Source organism: Xenia sp. Carnegie-2017, unplaced genomic scaffold (genome assembly GCF_021976095.1).
Source record: "Xenia sp. Carnegie-2017 unplaced genomic scaffold, XeniaSp_v1 HiC_scaffold_24, whole genome shotgun sequence".
In the NCBI taxonomy this organism is placed as follows: Eukaryota; Metazoa; Cnidaria; class Anthozoa; order Malacalcyonacea; family Xeniidae; genus Xenia; species Xenia sp. Carnegie-2017.
The window spans coordinates 18807039-18827130 of record NW_025813487.1 but is presented as its reverse complement, the minus strand read 5'-3'; the positions used below and the strand labels follow the sequence as shown (position 1 = coordinate 18827130).

At 33.4% G+C, this 20092-nt stretch overlaps 3 protein-coding genes across 4 annotated transcripts in view; 2 read left to right on the top strand and 1 right to left on the bottom strand.

Annotated features, from left to right (window-relative positions):
* The window catches only part of LOC124452309 (hemicentin-1-like), a 275710-nt gene that overhangs the window by 105547 nt on the left and 150071 nt on the right, over nt 1-20092 (top strand). The window lies entirely within an intron of this gene.
* On the bottom strand, nt 338-7199 carry LOC124451711. 2 transcript variants are annotated; one of them, XM_047002332.1, is made up of 3 exons: nt 7051-7199; nt 6823-6936; nt 338-2270 (listed from the first exon to the last, which is right to left on the bottom strand). In XM_047002332.1, exon 3 carries the CDS (start codon nt 1630-1632, stop codon nt 904-906), a length of 729 nt encoding a protein of 242 aa, XP_046858288.1. In that variant the 5' UTR covers nt 1633-2270; nt 6823-6936; nt 7051-7199; the 3' UTR covers nt 338-903. The 2 variants fall into 2 exon arrangements, with proteins under 2 accessions (XP_046858288.1, XP_046858289.1); XM_047002333.1 differs by lacking the exons at nt 6823-6936; nt 7051-7199 and having other exon boundaries at nt 338-1806; nt 1896-2700.
* LOC124451684 (carcinoembryonic antigen-related cell adhesion molecule 5-like) lies at nt 7194-19908 on the top strand. Its single transcript, XM_047002289.1, has 13 exons — nt 7194-7388; nt 8510-8597; nt 10533-10877; nt 13696-13971; nt 14637-14912; nt 14999-15256; nt 15872-15970; nt 16387-16485; nt 16807-16947; nt 17091-17103; nt 17625-17826; nt 18265-18428; nt 18747-19908. Exons 1-13 carry the CDS (start codon nt 7362-7364, stop codon nt 18760-18762), a joined length of 2004 nt encoding a protein of 667 aa, XP_046858245.1. The 5' UTR covers nt 7194-7361; the 3' UTR covers nt 18763-19908.

Genomic DNA, 20092 nt, shown 5'->3' with positions numbered 1-20092 from the left:
AAACAAGCGCCCATGCGATTCAAAATGGAGACATTATCCATCGCTTCGCTTTTTTCTTTCTTCTCAGAAGAAAAGAAATTTATAAAAAAGGGGGAAAACCACTTTAAGTTAGATCACATTGAAGCATTAACTTACCAGCAGAGTGTTTTACGATGAGAAGTACACGCAAGAATGAAACAAAAGGTTTATAAAGTGACGGTGAATGCCAAATGTCAAGATTAAGTTTAAGACTGTTTTTGTTGCCCAAATGAACACGAGGGCGTGATTTTCTCTATTAGTGAAATAAAAAAGGCTTGTTAATGAACGATTTGTTTTAAAAAATAATGATACTCGTCGGTTTTCAGTCCTCAAATTGACCTACCACAACTAGTTTGGTGTGAGGGAGTTGTGGTAACAGGCTATACATATATTTGCATTTTTATTAATAAACACAAGGATAACATGGTATTTAAAAGACATGGAAAATGGTACATCATTTAATGTTGTTTTCCTGGGTGGAAGGGAAATTCCCATATAAAAGTGATGGGATGCTCATGGGAAATGTTCAGAAAGACTCCTTAAGGGTAACTGTGGGCAGTACTTGCTTTTATTTTTATCCCCAAAAAGGCATCCATTGTAAAACATATGTCAAAACTTTTTTTTAACTTCTGTTCTCCTAAACATGATAAAAGAATTCTCTCAGTGATCTAATTTGACACCCTATGTACACCCAGGCTGTACCAGATGATAAATATTGTAATCCCTAAGAGGTAAAATCATCCCTTTACTGTTATATTAGAATGCTCTCCCCACCCATCTAGCTGTATTTTCTTCTAAGTAAGCCTCAGTATACAACTTATTTTATTTCTATTTGAACAATAATAATTATTAAAAAACTGTCCAATGTAGTCTTCAAGCATAAAACTACTCAAAAGCCATATCTTCACATCCCTCTTTGATGAGAGGAAATTGCAAATTTACAAGTGCTGCACATAACTGAAACAAAATGTCAGCATAGCAGCACAAATACGAAGGAATGCAGCCTAAAATTTTGAAGTCTTTCAGCCTAGCATTGGCTTTTTCAACATGACTCCATGCTTTAGCTATGGCTTTTGTTTTCTTGACCTCACTCTCTGTAAAAGTTCCATTATTCAGAAAAGGTGGAATATTGACACAGACACCATGTGGTACAACATCCTGGATAGGGAAACCCTTGTCCGCCAGAATCATATCTCCAGCTGTCAAGTGATTAAGGAGTCCAGACTGTTGCACAATGGCCTTGTCTGAAATAGAACCTGGATACAGCCGACTGACATTAGTAATGACTCCATTTGGTGCAACACGAACTATTACCTTAAAGGAATTCATTCCTCTGTATGATAAATAGGTTGCATTTTGCTGACTCATCAATCCCGGTGCAGCAACCTCAATATCTGTGCAGTCTATAACAATCTGACAGGATTCAAATTGCCTAAAAGAGGAGGGTGCTGAGATCTTGTCTTTTTCCCGGGATGGAATAGATGTCATTAGGTCATCAAACAAAATTTCATGCAAAACATGAGTGAATTTTATAACAATGTTAGAAATTGTAGCCACACTACAATGAAACAATTGGGCTTGGTGAAGCTGTGTGTCGTTCTGTCGTACTTTCATTAAAGTGATAAAAATTTGATCCTCAAAATTGATGGATTATACCTTCCAAAGCACTGATATTTAAGGTTTTGGCTACGGAAAATACAAAGCAACCGTTAAAAAGATAACTAGCTGAAAGCTTCTATAATTCAGTATTCGATGATTCTCCCTCATGTCCTGATGTCAACTCTTCACCTGAATAGAGTCCGTAAATCTCACTTAAAATCACGTAATTCATCCAATTCTCACCGATTAAGGAATTCTTTTTGAATATCAGTTCATACCTTATGAGTCTAATCCATCTCTTGTACTCGTCGTTCTGCTTTGTAGCGCTTGGAAAAGCGAAGAACTTGCAAGTGTTGCCCTCCGACGAATGGCCACATCTAGGAGCAAAACCATTTTGCCCGTTTGACCCGCGTCCTTTACACTTCTTCAACGAAAGTTGATCCCTTGGAAGACCCTTAAACCTTTCCTGTTTTTTTTTTATTGTCTTTTGTGGGATTACACTGGATAATTAAAGCTTTAAACATTCAAAACAAAGGAAGCGTGTCCAAAGCGCTCGCATAAGATGTATTGTTTAGAACTGCATTTTTTAGCGCCATGGCAACGTGACGTCACACTTAAGGACTCTATTGCAACCCATCAACTACAAAGTGCACCTCAAAATTAAAAAAAAACCAATTATCACTGCTATAAAATTTGAAACTGTTTTTGATTTTTGTCTTTATTAGTGGTTGCAATAAACAACCATTTCCCAAGGACTTTGAAAGTTTACGGAAAAAGAGATGTTCGCCATCTTGGAGGAAATTTTAATTGTAAACGAGAAAAACCTTCGTTGAAATTAACCAACTTGGCGGCCATGACGTTACGTGCAACCCACTAAAGCCATGTTCACACGACATAAACTATCCTGGGTTTAAACCTGGTTAAAATTAACCCAGATTTATTTTTTTGCGTGTAAACACAACCTATCCAAGATTCACCTAGGTTAAACTCAACTTATCTCTTGAGATGGTATGGACAAGTGTTACGGCCGGAATCCCATAAATTTAACAGTTTTGAGCCCAAATTACATTAAAACTTCAGTAGCAAATCGGAAACATATTGGGTTTGAATTTGACGTAGTCTATTTTATAGTTGTAGAGGAGGTGCAAATTTAAAAAAAGTAACGCTTATTATTGTCGATTTCAGTTAACTTTTCAAATGGCGGTTGCCAAGTTACTTTCTAATGTTGCCAGCTACATTTCCAAATATGGAGTATTCGATATGAACTTGAGTTGACAAGTTGTGTACTTGAGTACTGAAGTTGGGAACTTTAGTACTGAAGTTGTGAACAAAAGTTGCGAAGTACTAGCAAACGCGAAAGGTCTTGGTACCCTGTAGACATTTGGCAATGAATCCGTTCAGTAAGCAAGGAAAAGCTTTACCAATAGAAGTAAGAAATGAAATACTTGAAAGGTGGTTAAATAACCAGCGTTTGACAAACATTTTGAAACAACTAAATCTACCGTATAAGACTATATCAAATATAATAGATCTATGGGTAGACACTGGTTCTATTGCACCTCGCCAGAGCGAACGTGATGTTCGAACCACGCGTACAGATGACGTTATTACATACGCTGAATATCTAAAAATTAATAAACCATCTATTTACGCAAAAGAAATTCAGCAACACCTAGAAAATATCAAAGTTTGCCTTCCAGCAAACATACCTAGCAGGTCATCCATTAGTAGAATTTTGAATAATGATCTTGGTTAGGGGGTGTTTACATGAATCCAGAATGAGTTTCGATCCGGAATGAACTCATTCCACTTTAAAAGAAATCCTATTGCATGTTTACATGAATCCGGAATGAGTCACAACTCGATCCGGATCGAGTTCATTCCTAGTTTCATTCCGGATCGAAATTTACTTGTTATCTCATGTAAACGCGAATTGAGTTTCGAACTGGAATGATATTGTGATTAATGACGAAGCACGCATGTGGCATGGGTATTGTCTTCTGGCAAATCGAAGCTCGTAAGCAAATAAAGAGGCTAAATGGGTTAAAATGAGTGCGAAGAAAAAAAACAATTAGTTTCATGTAAACACGGATTGACATCACGTTTCGATCGGGATTGAAAGTCATTCCGGATTCATGTAAACACCCCCTTACTCTTACAAGATAATAAGTCAAATTCCTCGAAAGACAGAACGGCCGGACGTTATGGAGAAGTTAGAAGCTTACGTAGCAAATATTTCATTGATTGATTGCAACCGTATGCATTTCTTTGATGAGTCGTCTGTAGTTGTTACGAGTGGCAACAGACGTCGAGGGCACAGTATGCAGGGTACTTCTGCATTTAAAATCCAACGATACGCTTCTAGTGCCACATTTACTGTAAATTTTTACATAATGTGAACGGCGTATCGCATTATAACACTCTAAGAGGATCGTGACCATTGAGCTCTATAAGACCTGGAGGGGAAAAGGGGCCTGGACCCCGTGGTCAAAAACATGGCGGTAATGGCGGATTTTGGTGGTCAAAACTTCCACTTTAAAAATTTTTTTCAATATTCACTCCCTCCTGATTTCTAATACTGTATGAACGAAAACAAGTGAGAAAAAAGCACAATTACGATACCGACAGCATATCATGTGAAAATAATGCTTCAGCATTGCGTGAAAAACACAGTACACACACACATCAAAGTAAAGAAAATCGACGGTAGAGAAACGCATGTTTTGTCTGTAACATTTAAGTTATTTTATGACATTTTAGCCTTTTAAAAGTGAAAATCAAACGGCATTCTTTACTAGACCTGTCAATCTCGTCAAACTTATACATTATTTCATGCTTTTGTGTGTTTGACTGCTTGTAAAAAGTTTGGTGCACCTATTTTTCTTGCTTCAAATGGATGAATCTGTGTTAAAATGCTCCTAAGGAAGCGAGAAAATGTTTGCCTCAGTCCTACGGCATAAGTCAACTAAAAATTTACCATGGATAAGTATCATAAGTGTATTGTCATTACCTGATAAATCTACTGAAAACTCATAAAGAAAGTATGTTGAACTAGAAGAGCTACAAAAAAGAAAAAAATTCAAAACACCATGACACTGTTGCTTGGTAATTTGTATTTTGTAAACAGCTTGGCATAATCTTGGATCTATTACTGAACAAAACTACATTAATTTTCCATTGAAATTACAAACTTGGAAACTAAAGTGCATTGGTTTCTCTGACAAAAACACTGTCTATTGCTGCATGAAGGCAAAATAGTTATTTGACAGTGTAGGTGAAGAAATTTATCAAGTTCTATAGATATTATTGTGCATTACTTACAGTTTTTTGGAATTGTGTAATATATGTCAAGAACAAGATATAATTTTTCAAAAATGCTAACCCCTTCGCGCACTACTACTCTTCTGTTTTGCTTAAACAACTTACAGCTACCAATACTAATTATTTATATGTACAAACTAACATTTGGGAATTAAATGATAAACAACTTGTTAAATCTTTGTATTTTACATCAAGCCTTTGAATTAGTTCCTTTTATCTCTTGGTAAAAAAATATTAATGAAAGACTTACAAATCAAGTTTCTCGAAAATAGTATTTTGTACAAAGAAACCAAATAATTGGAAAGGTCACATGTTGAAGACAGACTTTGCTTCTTTGACTAGGTTGCTTGATCATGAGCAAATTTAAATTTGTTTACAATTTGTTTAAAGAATTCTTTTCATTTATTTCTACTAATTCTTCATAAGACACAAAGAATTTCTTTGCCATCTATTTTTGCTTCCTCTACATTCAACTTCATTGTAACCAATGCATCCGATGTGAATTTGTGGATCACCTGGAATCATACCAATTATGGATTTAATGAGATGAGACAATATGTTTAATTTTTCATGCATATTAATGATATAATCATAAGCTACTGTTGAACAAAAATTTCAAGGTAGAAACAAATCTTAGCACATTGTTCAACACACTACTTTCATCTTGGTTTTGAAGTATTAACCTGTTTACTATAACAATAAATACTTCATTTACAGAAACGCTAAGTAGTACTTTAAAATTGTTAGCATAAATCCAACTTTCCAATCTCATTATAATTGTCTACACCATACAGTCAGTCAAATTGAGCAGGCAAACAGTTTAATAGTTATTTTTATTATACAACATATACCATAGTTCTCATTAATTTTGCATGGCACTGCATTCAATTTCAACACAACTCTGTTGTAAACTTTCCCTTCATCTTTTCAAAAAAAAACATGAACAAATTATGCCCCATTTTTGGGAGGTAAACTCAATTCAAATCAGGAGAGTTTAGCTTGATGCCTTGATCATGATACAAGATGGATGCAAAACTCGATAAAAATTGACAGCTTCGAACCGTCTGGCGAGCGATTAAGTGAAGAACAAACAAGACTGGACCAAAATAGCTTTAAATTAAAACTTAGTAGTAGAAACACTCTTCAAGTATCGTGTTAAAAACAAAATAGTAAAACTAATACTGTGCTACTTACCGGAGTCATGAAATGTTTCCTTTTCTGTCGCTATTTCAGCGTCCGCAAACCACAGAAGTTGGCAATTTAATAAATAAATTTTAAAAAAGTGTTTATGTTAGGAAAATAAAAAGTTTTGATATTTTCTATACTCGCAATTGTGGTGGTCAAATCAGGGTGGGCGACAAAAATTTTATTTCATGAGCCCGCGTCTCTCCGCTGACTTTGACCACCAAAATCCGCCATGTTTTTGACCACGCGGCTGCGCGCTAATAATTTATACTAATTTTGTTGACGTTTCCCCTCCAGTTATTATAGAACTCAATGGTCACGATCCTCTAAGAGGGCCATCAAACGGATTAGAATTGCTAAAGCTTTTCCTTCCTTACTGAACGGTTCATTGCCAAATGTCAAAAGGGTACAAAGACCTTTCGCGTTTGCCAGTACTTCGCAACTTTAGTTCACAACTTCAGTACTAAAGTTCCCAACTTCAGTACTCAAGTTCACAATTTCAGTACTCAAGTACACAACTTGTCAACTCAAGTTGATAAGTTCACATCGAATATTCCATATTTGGAAATGTAGTTGGCAACATTAGAAAGTAACTTGGCAACCGCCATTTGAAAAGTTAACTGAAATCGACAATATTCATTTATTTATGGCGGGCTATAGCTACAAGTACGTACCATCCATAATATTTTTTAAACTTACTTTTACAACGAAGGCAAAGGTTACAGTCATATCACATAGAACGTAATTTTTTCAAGTTATAAAGAGTCTCTCTTTTATCGTTCCTGGTTTTTGTTTTTCTTGTTTTCTTCCCTCCTGCTTTAACAAGTTAAAAATCGAGTTGTTAGCAGTGAGTTTGGTGGGACGCAATGAAATTAAATCTTTCGATTGTTTTCATATAGGAAATTCAAATAACTATTTGTACATTACCTGTATGAATTTTTCATTTCTGTATATCATAACTTAATTAACTTTCATATATTTTCATCAAAATGTTTTATTCACAATTTTATTCAATTGTTTTATTTATCCTTCTTTTATTAACCAATCAAAATTTCTTCTTTTGTCAAGGTCTACAGGTCTACTTCCGCCGACATGCCACCCCACCCCGACTCTTAATATACATTAATGTACATAAACACACCTAACTGTGGCTAACTCACAACTGAGTGACTTGACGACGCAAAGACGACTAATACAAGAATTTTTAAACCAGGAAGTTGAATAACTTCAACCGTTTAATGCTAAAGCAAAAGCTAGACGTTTTGGTGAGTTAAAAATCATTTCATTTTTGGATGTGAAGTGTTAAGTTGTATATTACTGATGAAAATTTCGTTTTATACGCTTTAAATTTGCTGTGTAATTTTCACGGAACTTTGTAATTGGCTGCTTCAGGATCTTTAACGTTGAACATGAGGCAGCAGTTTTAATAAGAGTATAGTTTAATATTAATGTTTACTTGAAAATGAAAAAATATGATGAGACTCGTAGCTTTTTATTATTACATAAATAACCAATGGAAGTAGTTGACATGTAATCACATATCGTTAATTAGTGATTGTCATTTTTAGAGTTTGGGTGAGGAGTTTTGCCAAATAGATAACATCATAGCCCCGAGAATAATAGCATTGAGTAAGGTTTTCGACACGAAATCTCTACGAAGCTATAATCCTACGCCCATGAAGTTATAAAAGTTTAAGTAATAAGCCGATATTTATTATTGCTATATTGGTATTCTGTATGGGTAATGTGATTGGTTCATTTAGAGGCACGTGACTTAAAACAAATGCAATGTTTCCCTGCCTATGTTTACTTTGTTATAAAAAACAAAAAACTTTTATATTGTCTGAGAACCTAGAAATAATGTTTTTTAGTTTACTTGCTGATGAGATAAAGCTATTTATAGAAATAATTCAAAACACAAGTCAAATTCAGGATCATGTAAAGCATTGAAATTTATCATATACAGGATTCTACGGTGTGTTAAAAGATCTTACAGAATCCTACTCTGGAACCAGGCTGGGAAGTTTGTTAACTGCAGACCTGAGCTAAAATTTTACAGAAAATATTGCATGCCTAACTTTTTACTGGTTTTTGCTGGTCTGAAATGCAAATTTTGCACTTTATTTTTGATCAAATTTTGTCTTTTTTCAAAATTTATGATCTTGGGTGTGCAATGCAAACTTTCCAGTCTTGCTCAGAATTATCACCATTGATGTGTTCATATTTCACTAATTCGGCCTGTATTTTGCCTCTTTTGTTTTTGCCTTCAACATTGGGCTTTGTGTGATCTTATTATTTTCAATTGTTGTGCAAACATTTTCGTGCATATTAACAAGTAAAATTGCAACTCTTTCCATATTTACTGGCCTCTTTTTTTCTTTCATAGATATTGATGTTGTTAACAATGAGCATCAATGTCCCCTTTATGATATCAATTTACCTTTGGTGTATGGCATTCTTTCTTCCTTGCGATGGTAAGAATTCTTAAAAATAATACTTGGGCTTGTAAGTTTTGTATTAAAGTAAATGGTTTGAACCTGGGAGTATCGTTATATGTTTGTAAATGATGAGTAACTCCCCTGAACAGATCACAGCAATTACCGGCACCTTACAAACAACTTATTCACAATACAAACAAACGATCAACTAAAAACATTACACTTCACACTAATTCACAATGACAATACACAATTGATACCTACACATTTCAACTAAAAACATCACACCTAAATCACACATCACAACTAAAAATAAAATATTTCACTTCACACTAATTCACAATGACAATACACATTTCCTGTATACACAATACAATGATGTAAGAACCAGATAACAAATACGGCTAACCTGACGTTTACTCCTCATTTGACTCTGAAGATGACTACCGCTAAGGTTGTCGAAACGTCAGTCAACAACAACAAAAACAGTCCTTCTAGGGACTTTATTAACCTGGACGATCATCATTTACAAACATATAAGTTTTGTATATTAATAACCTTCAAATATGTGCTGTGTGTTGTTTTTAGTCTCTTCTTAGTGCTTTGGAAACCCCAGTTTTTCAGCTCCGGCTCCGGCCTCTTGTCAATTCTGAACTCCGGTTTCAAACTCTTGCTCCTGCTATTTTATAACTCAAATCACTAGTTGTAGCTTTCAACAGTTTAAGGTGTATTATTAGTAAAATTTTTATAGGTAAAGTTAAACTTCCGCACACCGACTTTCAGTCAGAAATTAGCATGTGTGAAGGAAATCTAGCGTCATGTTGTGTCATGTATAAAATGTTTTATTTTCATGCAAGTTCTTCAATTTTAGCAGATAGTTATCATTCTTTGATACAAAAATGTTTTGATTCAATATTTTTACCAAAGTCTGACAGTATTTTGCATCATAAACAACTTCTGACAGAGTTTTGCTGGAGTTGAACAAACTCCTCTCCAGAAGGCAAAAATAGGTTGAAGCTTCTTTGCAATTTGCATTATCCTTTGCATTGTTAGTTTTGTTTTACAATGAAGTATTTACATAATTTGAAAGCTTCAGAGAGTTTCTCTAATTATTTATGTTGTTAATCATTGACGAACTTTTGCATTGTGTACGGATAAGCGTATTAACATAAGCCTTCAAAAGAAATCTTTTATGTGACTTTTTTGCAAATATTATCAGTGTTACATTTCCTAGATAATTTTTGATCGAGTGGAACCCCAAGTTTTCTAAAGGTTTTCTAACTAGAATTTAAAGCAGTCTTTTAGATAAGTTATTCAGTCACCAGCAAACAATGGAGGTTTTATTTTTGTTAGACAGTAAGGCCAATTGTTGATGTTCAGCACAAAACGTAATGGCCCTAAAATACGCAGAATCTTGTGGCACTTTACACTTAATAAATTTTTATGATAACTAAAGTCTAATTATTTGACATTTCTGTTATCAAATATGAAATATTTGCTATCTCATCCTATTTGCGATCCTTCTGCGTTCAAAGATTAAACGTAAGTTTAAAATTAATCGCAATCGGAACAAATCGTGGGGAATTAAGTCCTATCAAAATGTTATGAAGACAAGAGTAAAAACAAAACTACACAGGCTTAATACAGTTGTATAATTTTCAATGCTATCTGATTTTTCAGTAAACGTTGGAAAGACAATTGTTAAAAATAGTAATTATCTCAAAAAGGGTTTGCATTTAAAATAGTAATGAATTTATCGTTAAAATTGGAGAGATTTCTTGAGGATGTTGCTTATTTTCGTTATTACGAAATGAAATAACTTTGGGACTTCACTAAAGATGTTTTCGTAAAATTTCTTATAAATTCTCGTATATTTTTATGTACGTTGAATAAACATTTAAATTATTTCAAAACCATATGTACGCACTTTGTACCTATTTTTATTCATTTATCTTTCATTTCTTATCATAGGAAATATTCTATCACCTCCTTCTGGCACAAATTTTACATTTCTACCTGGAGAAATAGAAAATATAACCTGGATATTTAATGTTAGTTTAAATGCTGTGGCCAGTAGAAATTGGCGTTTTAAGGGTAGTAGTAATGGTTCACCAAAAACACTGTTGGCCACTGTCATTCTGGATTTGTCAGTGATAAATCTTAAAGAACCAATTCTTCCAAAGTATGACGTCTACAAACCTTCAACGCTGCGATTAAGAAATATCACTTACAGTTATGATGGAACATATGAGTTTGAATTAACAAGAAGGGGCGGTGCGTCATCTTTTATATCTAAAGTCAGAGTTTTCGTTGCAAGTAAGTCGTCCTTTTTTTATTATTTTATATTTTTATCAGTTTTAGAAATTTATATTTTTCATTTGAAAATTAATGAAATCAATACATGTATTCAGTTAGAAACGTAGAAAAATAATGAAATACATCTATTTAGTTATAAAAAATGAAATACATCTATTTAGTTAGAAACGTAGAAAAATAATTAGACCAGTGATTGCAACGTTAGGGGACTAAGAAATTCAAACCATGTGCATGCGTCGTATGGCTCATTTTATTGGTTGATTACGAAATCATGGGTTAAAGTGTATATTAGCTACCAGAGGCGGTTCTAGAATTTTTCAAACGTCAGCCATAAAACAGTGGACGCCGGACATCCTCCCTTGGGAAAGTTTGAAACATAAGGTGCTAGAAATGCGATTTCAAGCATTTTGGAATACCTTAATTGTCAATTTTTGCAGGGTTACAAAGTGAGCGCAATCGCGTTGTTAAAAATCATTGATAATAATCAATGCTCTTTCTCATGTTGACTACATCATTCTTCAAAGTGGTTATCAAGTGAAAACCATCCATAACTTCAATAGTTTTTTCATGTAACAATTGCGTGCTGGAAGACAGTCAAAAACATTCTCAAGAAATGCAAAGCGAATGGACAAGACTCGACAAGGACGTGTTTTGTAGTATGTTCACTTTATTGTGTACAATTCTTTGAAGCCTTCATCCACGTCATCAGCCGAAAAACCTTGGTGTCCCTTAAAGATACACAAATAATGTTGAACACCATTCTTTTTTTTCTTGAGCCCAAGTCTCGGCCTGCCTAGTCATTTTCTGACTGTAAGTCGACAGTATCCAATAGGAAGCCCACGTTATGAGAAACAATTTGGTATGATCTTGCATGTTGTTCAATAGTCAGTTGACTTCAATAATATCTTCAGTATTTCTTTTGGTGTCTTGTCTTTTGGGTTCCAATCGAGAACCGAAAGCATTTTTTGCTATCATGAAGTTCTCCACTATTCCTATGTTAAAATGTTTTTGTTATGCCAATTATTTATACATGTTCCGCTCATCGTTTTACTGATTGTCCTTATTCAACTGTGCACGCAAACCTTCGTGTGACCCAGTAAGTGAAATCAGCCAATGAAGTTCTTTCATCACTGTTGATACTTCCACTGTCTGAACCTTTGTTTATTTCAATAAATGGCAATTTTCTATTCACCATACCAAGTACACGGTCAGAAGCATAGTGATGGTTTTTGTGAATCTTGAGACAACTCTTATAGTGTAGATGGTAAAGGTCACTTACCAGTCTCAAAGATTTGTAAATGGGTTCGATATTAAAGACGCTGGACTTCTTATTTCTTGCTCTTTCAATCCACTTGATTTCAGACGTTTCAAAATGCTATCGACTAAAAACATACAAGAATGCAATGGCAGGTCTTTTGTGGCCACGCGGATGCCATTATCATCTTCACCAAGATCTTCCTCTACAGGATGTGTATCGATCAATGAGTTGTGACGTATTCCTACTAAAAGTGTGTATGGACAGCGGATATATAATCAAACTTCTGATTTCTCATTGTTTACTTGCTTACATATTAAAGCATCAAAAAGTTCATACCTACCTACCTTTGGCAACGCACCATTGTCTGATATGCACTCCTCTGTCAAACGGTTAGAGGACTTGATCAATTTGTTTTGCTGTAAAATTAACTTCAGAAGAGTCGTATAGTTTCAAATGATCTCGTTGATCGTTTGTTTTTAATGGGAGAATAGTGATGATCTTTTCTGCCATTCGCAAAAGATTTTTCCACCTAATATTTTTCCTTTGATGGCTTCTTACATAAACGCATCTCCAATACGGATAGCTTAGAAGTTGCAAGCTTTAGTATTTATCGTCATTTTTGTGTCCTACATGTTGCTTGTGATGATTTGGCTTTGAGGTTAATGTCCTTGGCATCACTTACGACAAAATCAAGGTCAGCTCCTTCATATGCAGTGCTTTGATTGTAGTCTCTCTCGAAGACAAGTGACTTTAAAAGGTTTAATGTCCGAAGAAAGCCACCGAGTATTTGAATTCTTTACAGCAAGGATAGCTTACTTTTGGATTTATCATTCCAAATGCTATAGTACCTAGGGACTCAATATCCGCTTTTTTCAAGCTATCCAGACATGCATTTGTTAATCGACCAAGGATTTCTGGTGCTATATAAACAAGAGAACTATGCAAATTTCGTCCGTTCTCGATTTTACGATAGCCAATTTTGAACATTCAACGATCTACTCAATCCAAAGTCAAGTAAAACCCGTTATTTTTAGTAGGTGTTACGAAGAAGGTTCAAGGCTATTACGAACTTTTATTCAATGAATTGCGAGAAAGTCTCTTAGAAAGATTTTTGTCATAGCCAGCTGGCCAAATGTTTTTGTGCTTCAAAAACCGATTTGTCTTTATTTTAAAGGCAATAATATATGTAATGCAGTGATAATTTACCTTTCCATTATTCCAAATAAACCATAAGACCAAGTTGAACAAGTATTCACTTGTCTGTTAAATTGACTGTATTTGATGACTCACTATTTTGTGAAGTTAAAAAATTTGAAAAATAATATGTAAACAAAGACACGTATTTATCTTGTAAATTTCACGATATAGCTAATGGAATGAATTGAATAAAATTTTTTTTTGTTGCATTAATTGCAACAAAAATTATTATAGAAATATTTGCTATTTTCAGCTATTAGTTGGAAGTTTATTAAAGCCTTGCAATTTCAGAAAAATTCCTTAGACTTTATTTTTTCATTATGTTAAGGAGAAGATTGTTTCAGCATTTGCTTTTGTTTTCAGAAAAACCTACAGTGGGGATTAATTGTTCAACTCCTCTGGTTGTGAGTAAAGGTGATAATGTGTCATGTGTATGTAAAGGTGAAGGAGGTAACCCTCCTGCTAATGTCACATGGTTTGATAAAGATAACAACATAACTGGTGATGTTGGAGTTGTAAGTAAGACATTAGTAATCACTAATGTTACAGTGAATGATGGTGGAAATTACAGATGTAAAGCTGAAAGTTTTAATGATTCACGTTTCATTGACGAAAAATCCATTGAAATACAAGTAAAATGTAAGTTTTGCAGATATATATTTTATCATCTTATTCGTCTTCAACTTTGTTATTATTGACGTGTGGTAAAATATAACTTTGGAATATTATACATTTATTGTATGCTACCAAGGGAATAGTGAGTTTAGTTTTCCAAGAGTCTCAATACATTGCATGCGATTCGAGGGAAAACAAAGCTCAGTATTTCTCACGGAAGCATACATTAAGTGTTTTGTTATATATAGGAACAAAATTCATAGATTTTCACAGCTTTTAAATGAAATTAACGTCTCTTTTGGTGGAGATTTGTCCGTCGAGATTTCGTTTCAAAATGCTATAAGGGCGACCACAGCATTTTTGCAGCACTTCTAAGGGTTGCTTAACAAACTCGAGACTTGTATTTTTAGTTTTCGGCTCCATAGCTGTTTTATTTTTTATGATATTAAAATCAGCACGCAACAATTTTTCACTTGTTTCCTTGACGGGAAACATGCGTTTATTTTAAGTCATGTGACTACGAATGAACCAATCAAATTTGACATACACAGCACATACAACAATAAATTTTATTCTTTACAGATCCAACATTCCTCTTCCGGTTTTTACCCCTGCCTCACTGACGCTTACAAATAAATACCCTATTGTTTCTATCATGACTATTATTATGATTCTGTCTTTAATTTCAGTCAAACCAACAGTGTCGATTAACTGTTCATCTCTTCTGTTTGTGAATGAAAGTGATAGTGTGTCATGTGTATGTAAAGGTGAAGGAGGTATCCCTCCTGCTAATGTCACATGGTTTGATAAAGATAACAACACATCTGGTGATGTTGGAGTTGAAAGTGCGATTTTAGTAATCACTGGTGCCTCACCAAATGATCGTGGAAGTTACAGATGTAAAGCTGAAAGTTTTAATGATCCACGTTTCATTGACGAAAAATCCATTGAAATAATAGTGAATTGTAAGTTGCGAACTTATATATTTAGTACTTTTGCAATAAGATTTTGAAATTGTGAAATACGTAGAATTTTGAATTTTTAATTTTAGATCAACCAAGAAATACGACCATAACCCTATCAAAAATAAATCCACAAATTGGTGAAAGTGCGAATATAACCTGTGAATCAGATGGTTTTCCTCCGCCAACTTTCATTATTTTTCATAATGGTGCTGTTCTCAGCAATAATAAGACATACATCATTCATTCTGTCAACTTCAGTAATGCTGGTTTATATCGCTGTGAAGCAAAGAATAAACTGGGAAATGATTTGTCTGATGTTAAAAATCTCACTGTTGTTAACGAAGGTAAAATTGAGAAACTCTGTTTATCACTTGTTGTACTTTTATCTTGCATTTTGTATGAACTATCTTGGTAGAAAAAATCGACACAGCAATAATCATCTTGAAATATTACGTAGCTGCACTTATAATTAGCAATAGATTTCTTGAACGTGCTTGTCTATACTTATGGCTATAGTCTAAAATTTCAGTGAACAAAGAAGATTGCTGTGATTATACAAATTTTCTTGGCTTGTTTTCATTTTTCGTATGACGGCTTGCCATTAGTAGTTGTTCAGCGTAAATCTACTGTTGTTTGTGTGTTGTAAAGCAAAGTCTGGGAAGGTCTGATATATTAACAATAATATTTCTTTCTATATTTATATTCTTCAATGACCATAAGTAAAATAACTTTCCGCTTATCTGTATTCCCCAATAAAGTCATTAAAGTTGTTTTAAACGTAAATTGGCTAAAGTTCATTCATTTGATTACTTAACGTTTATTTATAAACGACAGGAATTTCAAATTATCAAATTTTTATGCATCTGGTGGCACGCACTTTAAAACACTATAAATTCAAGAAAAAAGGAATTTCAATATCAGAATCATTCTCATTTGAAAAATTTTTGTAATTGTGCTAGCTCCTGTATCAAGCTCATTCAGTCTATCGCCTTCGATAATTACGTCATCGATGACGTTTACCTTTACGTCATCAATTAGTTCCACTTCCACTACTAACGGTAACTTTTTTTAACGTTTTTTCTTTAATTCTTTAATGTGGAACTTACCTGCCTAAATTAAGCAACAACATTTAACCGACTTTAACTCAGCACTTTAAATATATAATCATTTAGTTAGATTTCGTAAATGACTCAAAGCACTTTAATCACTTAGAAATTAAGTGTAGAAACTAGATAGAAAAAAATGAAGCAATTGTAAGCAATGTGGTGGAAAACTCTCGAAATTTCTCCTTTACTAATGAATTATTATCATATGTTGGTCTTTAATTATCATGTAGGTACATGTGTTCAGCATTCACGATATTTTCTCATCCTTTATAATTGTATTTGCATAGTTTAAACACTATAAATTCAAGAAAAAAGGAATTTCAATATTGGAATCATTCTCATTTGAACAATTTTTGTAATTGTGCTAGCTCCTATATCAAGCTCATTCAGTCTATCGCCGTCGATAATTACGTCATCGATGACGTTTACCTTTACGTCATCAATTAGTTCCACTTCCACTAATAACGGTAACTTTTTTTAACGTTTTTTCTTTAATTCTTTAATGTGGAACTGTCATTTTTGGAGAGCGTGCCTCAACCTTTGTTTTTTAATTTTTTTTGATAATTTATCAATTAGTTCCTACGTATGACCTGATACTAACTTTAGTATGTGTTGTGAATTTTATTTTTTTTGCAGATCGCAATAGTTTCATTCTTGCTTTTTGCTTTTTTCTTTTTTCAAACTAATTGCTAGACCTTTACATGAAGCGACTAATTAATGTTTAAATTTGGAGTCGTCTGGGAAACTTTTAGATAAGATTTATTAAAGTTCACAACTCTTTATTTAAGTTGGCCCTACGACTAAAACTACAGAAAAAGAAGAAGATGGACCAAATATTGCTCTGATTGTTGGCATTGCTGTTGGAGCGGTTTTCCTTGTCGCCATTCTAGTTTTCCTTGTCATTTTCTGCTATCGTAAATCAAAGCAAAGTAAGTTTACCATTAAATTTAACCATTAAAAAACATTTCATGGTTGGTGACATTGTGTGCGATTTCAAGGTGATGTTTCATTTTAAAATTGTCGTTTATTTTCAAATTATTGAGCATCTGTTTTTGTGTTATTTTTATCATAGGAAAAAGACACCGGTAAGTGTATTATTTATTATAGTTTTCTTTGTATGAATTGTTTCATTTGTCAATTGTTTTAAAAATTTAGTAAGTACGACTTGCCTGGATAGACCTCTGTTAGGAAGGATGATTAACTTTAAAATTTGTAGGTCGCTCCAAAATAGTCAAATATAATTAAAGTTTAGCTCAGCTGATTTCTTGTTATATTCACGTGAAAGAAGATTAAAAGAGGAACGCTCAACTGTCACAAAAAACTCGCAATCTCAACACAGCTTGATTATTTTAACCGAAAACTGTTGCAAATTTTGCCAATGCGCATGTGCGAAACAATTTTAGCACGGTTACAATCTCTGACCGCCATACTTTGCGTGCCGTCTGAGACATCTTGAAAACGATGCAAAATGGCATAATAACGCCGTATATATTTGCGTAAATTCGTGGCTATTTTTTATGAACTGTGGTTTTAAGTTACTAAACTTGCTATTATTTTAAGTTTATCATTTATATGATACATATAATCATGGTTGTTGATGTTCCAGTGATGGTATAAGTGTTAAACCAGTGGTTGGAGATAACAATTATGAACTGGATGGTGCACCCGGTGTTAGCAACGAGAGTCATTATGAATCGGTGAAGGATGATAGAACAGACAAGAATCTTCCTGTTGGTGAATCCAAGCCGTCAGATAGTAAACCACCTGTATATGCATCTATCAATAGAGAAAACAGACAAGGGAATCCGGTTTGTTGTTGTGGATGTTTATCATTTATTCTTCATTAATATGGATTAAGATTTGTGCATGTATTTTATTCACTGAAGACTATGTTGAATGCATTATGCAGATTATCGAGGATTAAATTATTTATGTAATTTTTAATGATGAATGATGATACAGACAGTTATAAAGTTTGGAGTTTCAAATCCTCCAACTATGCCGACAGCTTAGGTATTTTATGCTTGGTTAGTTGTTTTGTTCCTTCAAGTGGATATAATCGAACACAGTTTACTATGTTGAAAATGAATCGTGAGGGAAAACTTTTCCCTGGATCGAGTTATACCTGAAGTTTCAATGAAGTTTTAAAGTAATCTTCATTCGTCGGTTTTTTGGACCCTTTAAAGCCTCTATATTTACAAAATACATTGTTCAATTTTATCATTTTTTATGTGTTTTTCCTTTAGTTATACTCATCCCTTGACCCCAAAGATGCTCCTAAAAGAGATCCTACCCAAAAACGTCCTGCACCAACTGAATATGCCAGTATTGATATGAGTAAACTGGCACCTGTGGAGAAAAAAGACGAGAAGAAAGGCGACAATAAGGAAAAGGATGAAAAAAAGAAAGAGTAAGTTTTCTTATTTCTTTACTGTTGAGGAGCTCGATAGCTGGACATCGTTTTTTGATGGACGATGAAGAAAGTAAAAATTGATTGCTTTGTTGATTTCTACTTTCAAAATACCCTAAATATATTTGAAACATTACTTTTGCAATTCACCATAGTATTTGCGATCTTTAAAACGATTTTCAGATTTGTCATCACGACTAAGTGTCTTTTTTATAAATATATTTTTTCGTTCTCTTTGTTAATTTGTTATAAATTTCCCCCCAGGACCGCCGACCATCGTTAATAAAACAACTGCTAAACACATTTTTTATTCTTCAGTGTGGTCTACATTTGATCTGTGAACAGTATAAGACAGCTAACAAGATGGTTGTTTCTATATACATATTGTTTCACCGAGTGAATTTTGAAGAAATTACCTGCCTAAATTAAGCAACAACATTTCACTGACTTTAACTTAGCACTTTAAATATATAATCATTTGTTCGATTTCGTTAATGAGTCGAAATACTTTAATCACGTAGAAATTAAGTGTAGAAATAAGATAGAAAAAAATGAAGCAATTGTAAGCAATGTGGTAGAAAACCCTCGAAATTTCTCCTTTACTATTGAATTATATTATCATATGTTGGTCTTTAATTACCATGTAGGTACATGTATTCAGCATTCACGATATTTTCTCATCTTTTATAATTGTATTTGCATAGTTTAAACACACTCTAGTTGGCAGACATTTTTGTCAATAGACTTTCATTTTGTTTCGTGTTTGCTGCTCATGTGCTATGAATGGTCTCTCTAGATGGTAGAAGAAATAAATATCAAATATTGTAGAGTGTAGGTCTTTCTACCATTGACATACGTATAGCCAAAAAAATTTTTGACGAAGTATTTTAAGCAGAACGTAAAAGTTTAAAATACGATGTATTTTAAAAGGTGGTATGTGTGTGACACAAACTGTTTTTCGAAAATTTTACTTCATTTAATTCAACGTTTAATGTAAACAATGAATTTTCCGATAATTTATGTTCAAACAAGTTAGCCAAGGAAAAAAGTGGAGGTTTTTTTATTGAGTAGGGATGCCGTAATAAGGTTTGAACAAGTTTGTGCCTCACATGTACTGCAATCAATTCCCTTAATTTTTTTGTCAAAAGATCAATTCTTTTGTTTTAGTACTAATTTTTCATACTTTAACAATAAACATACAATGAACATTTAACTTGTAGTGATAATTATGAATACATTAATGTAATAGTACGATAAATCGTCATGAATTTTGTAATGTAATTCTAGATAATTAATGTATGTATTTAATGCATACGTAATTGTAATCAATCAATACAACAATGTGCCTTCGCGTTTATTAACGAAAGTTCAGGATTCACCATTGCGCGTATGATTGTAAACATTGTTGGAATTTTATACTTAATGATACTATTTTAATGTATTTTGCATGCGTAAAATAAATAGCACGTATACAAATGAATTTGGTTTATGTTTAGTTCGCTTCTGTTGTTTTTAAAGTGACCATATACTTTTTGTCCTTCAAAAACATGTAAAAATTTCCAATCGACAGCCATTTTGTAATTCAACTTGTAATTCATGATGATGATGATGATACTTTTTGTCCTTCTAAACTGAACGGTCGTAACGTTTGAGTGATGGAAACA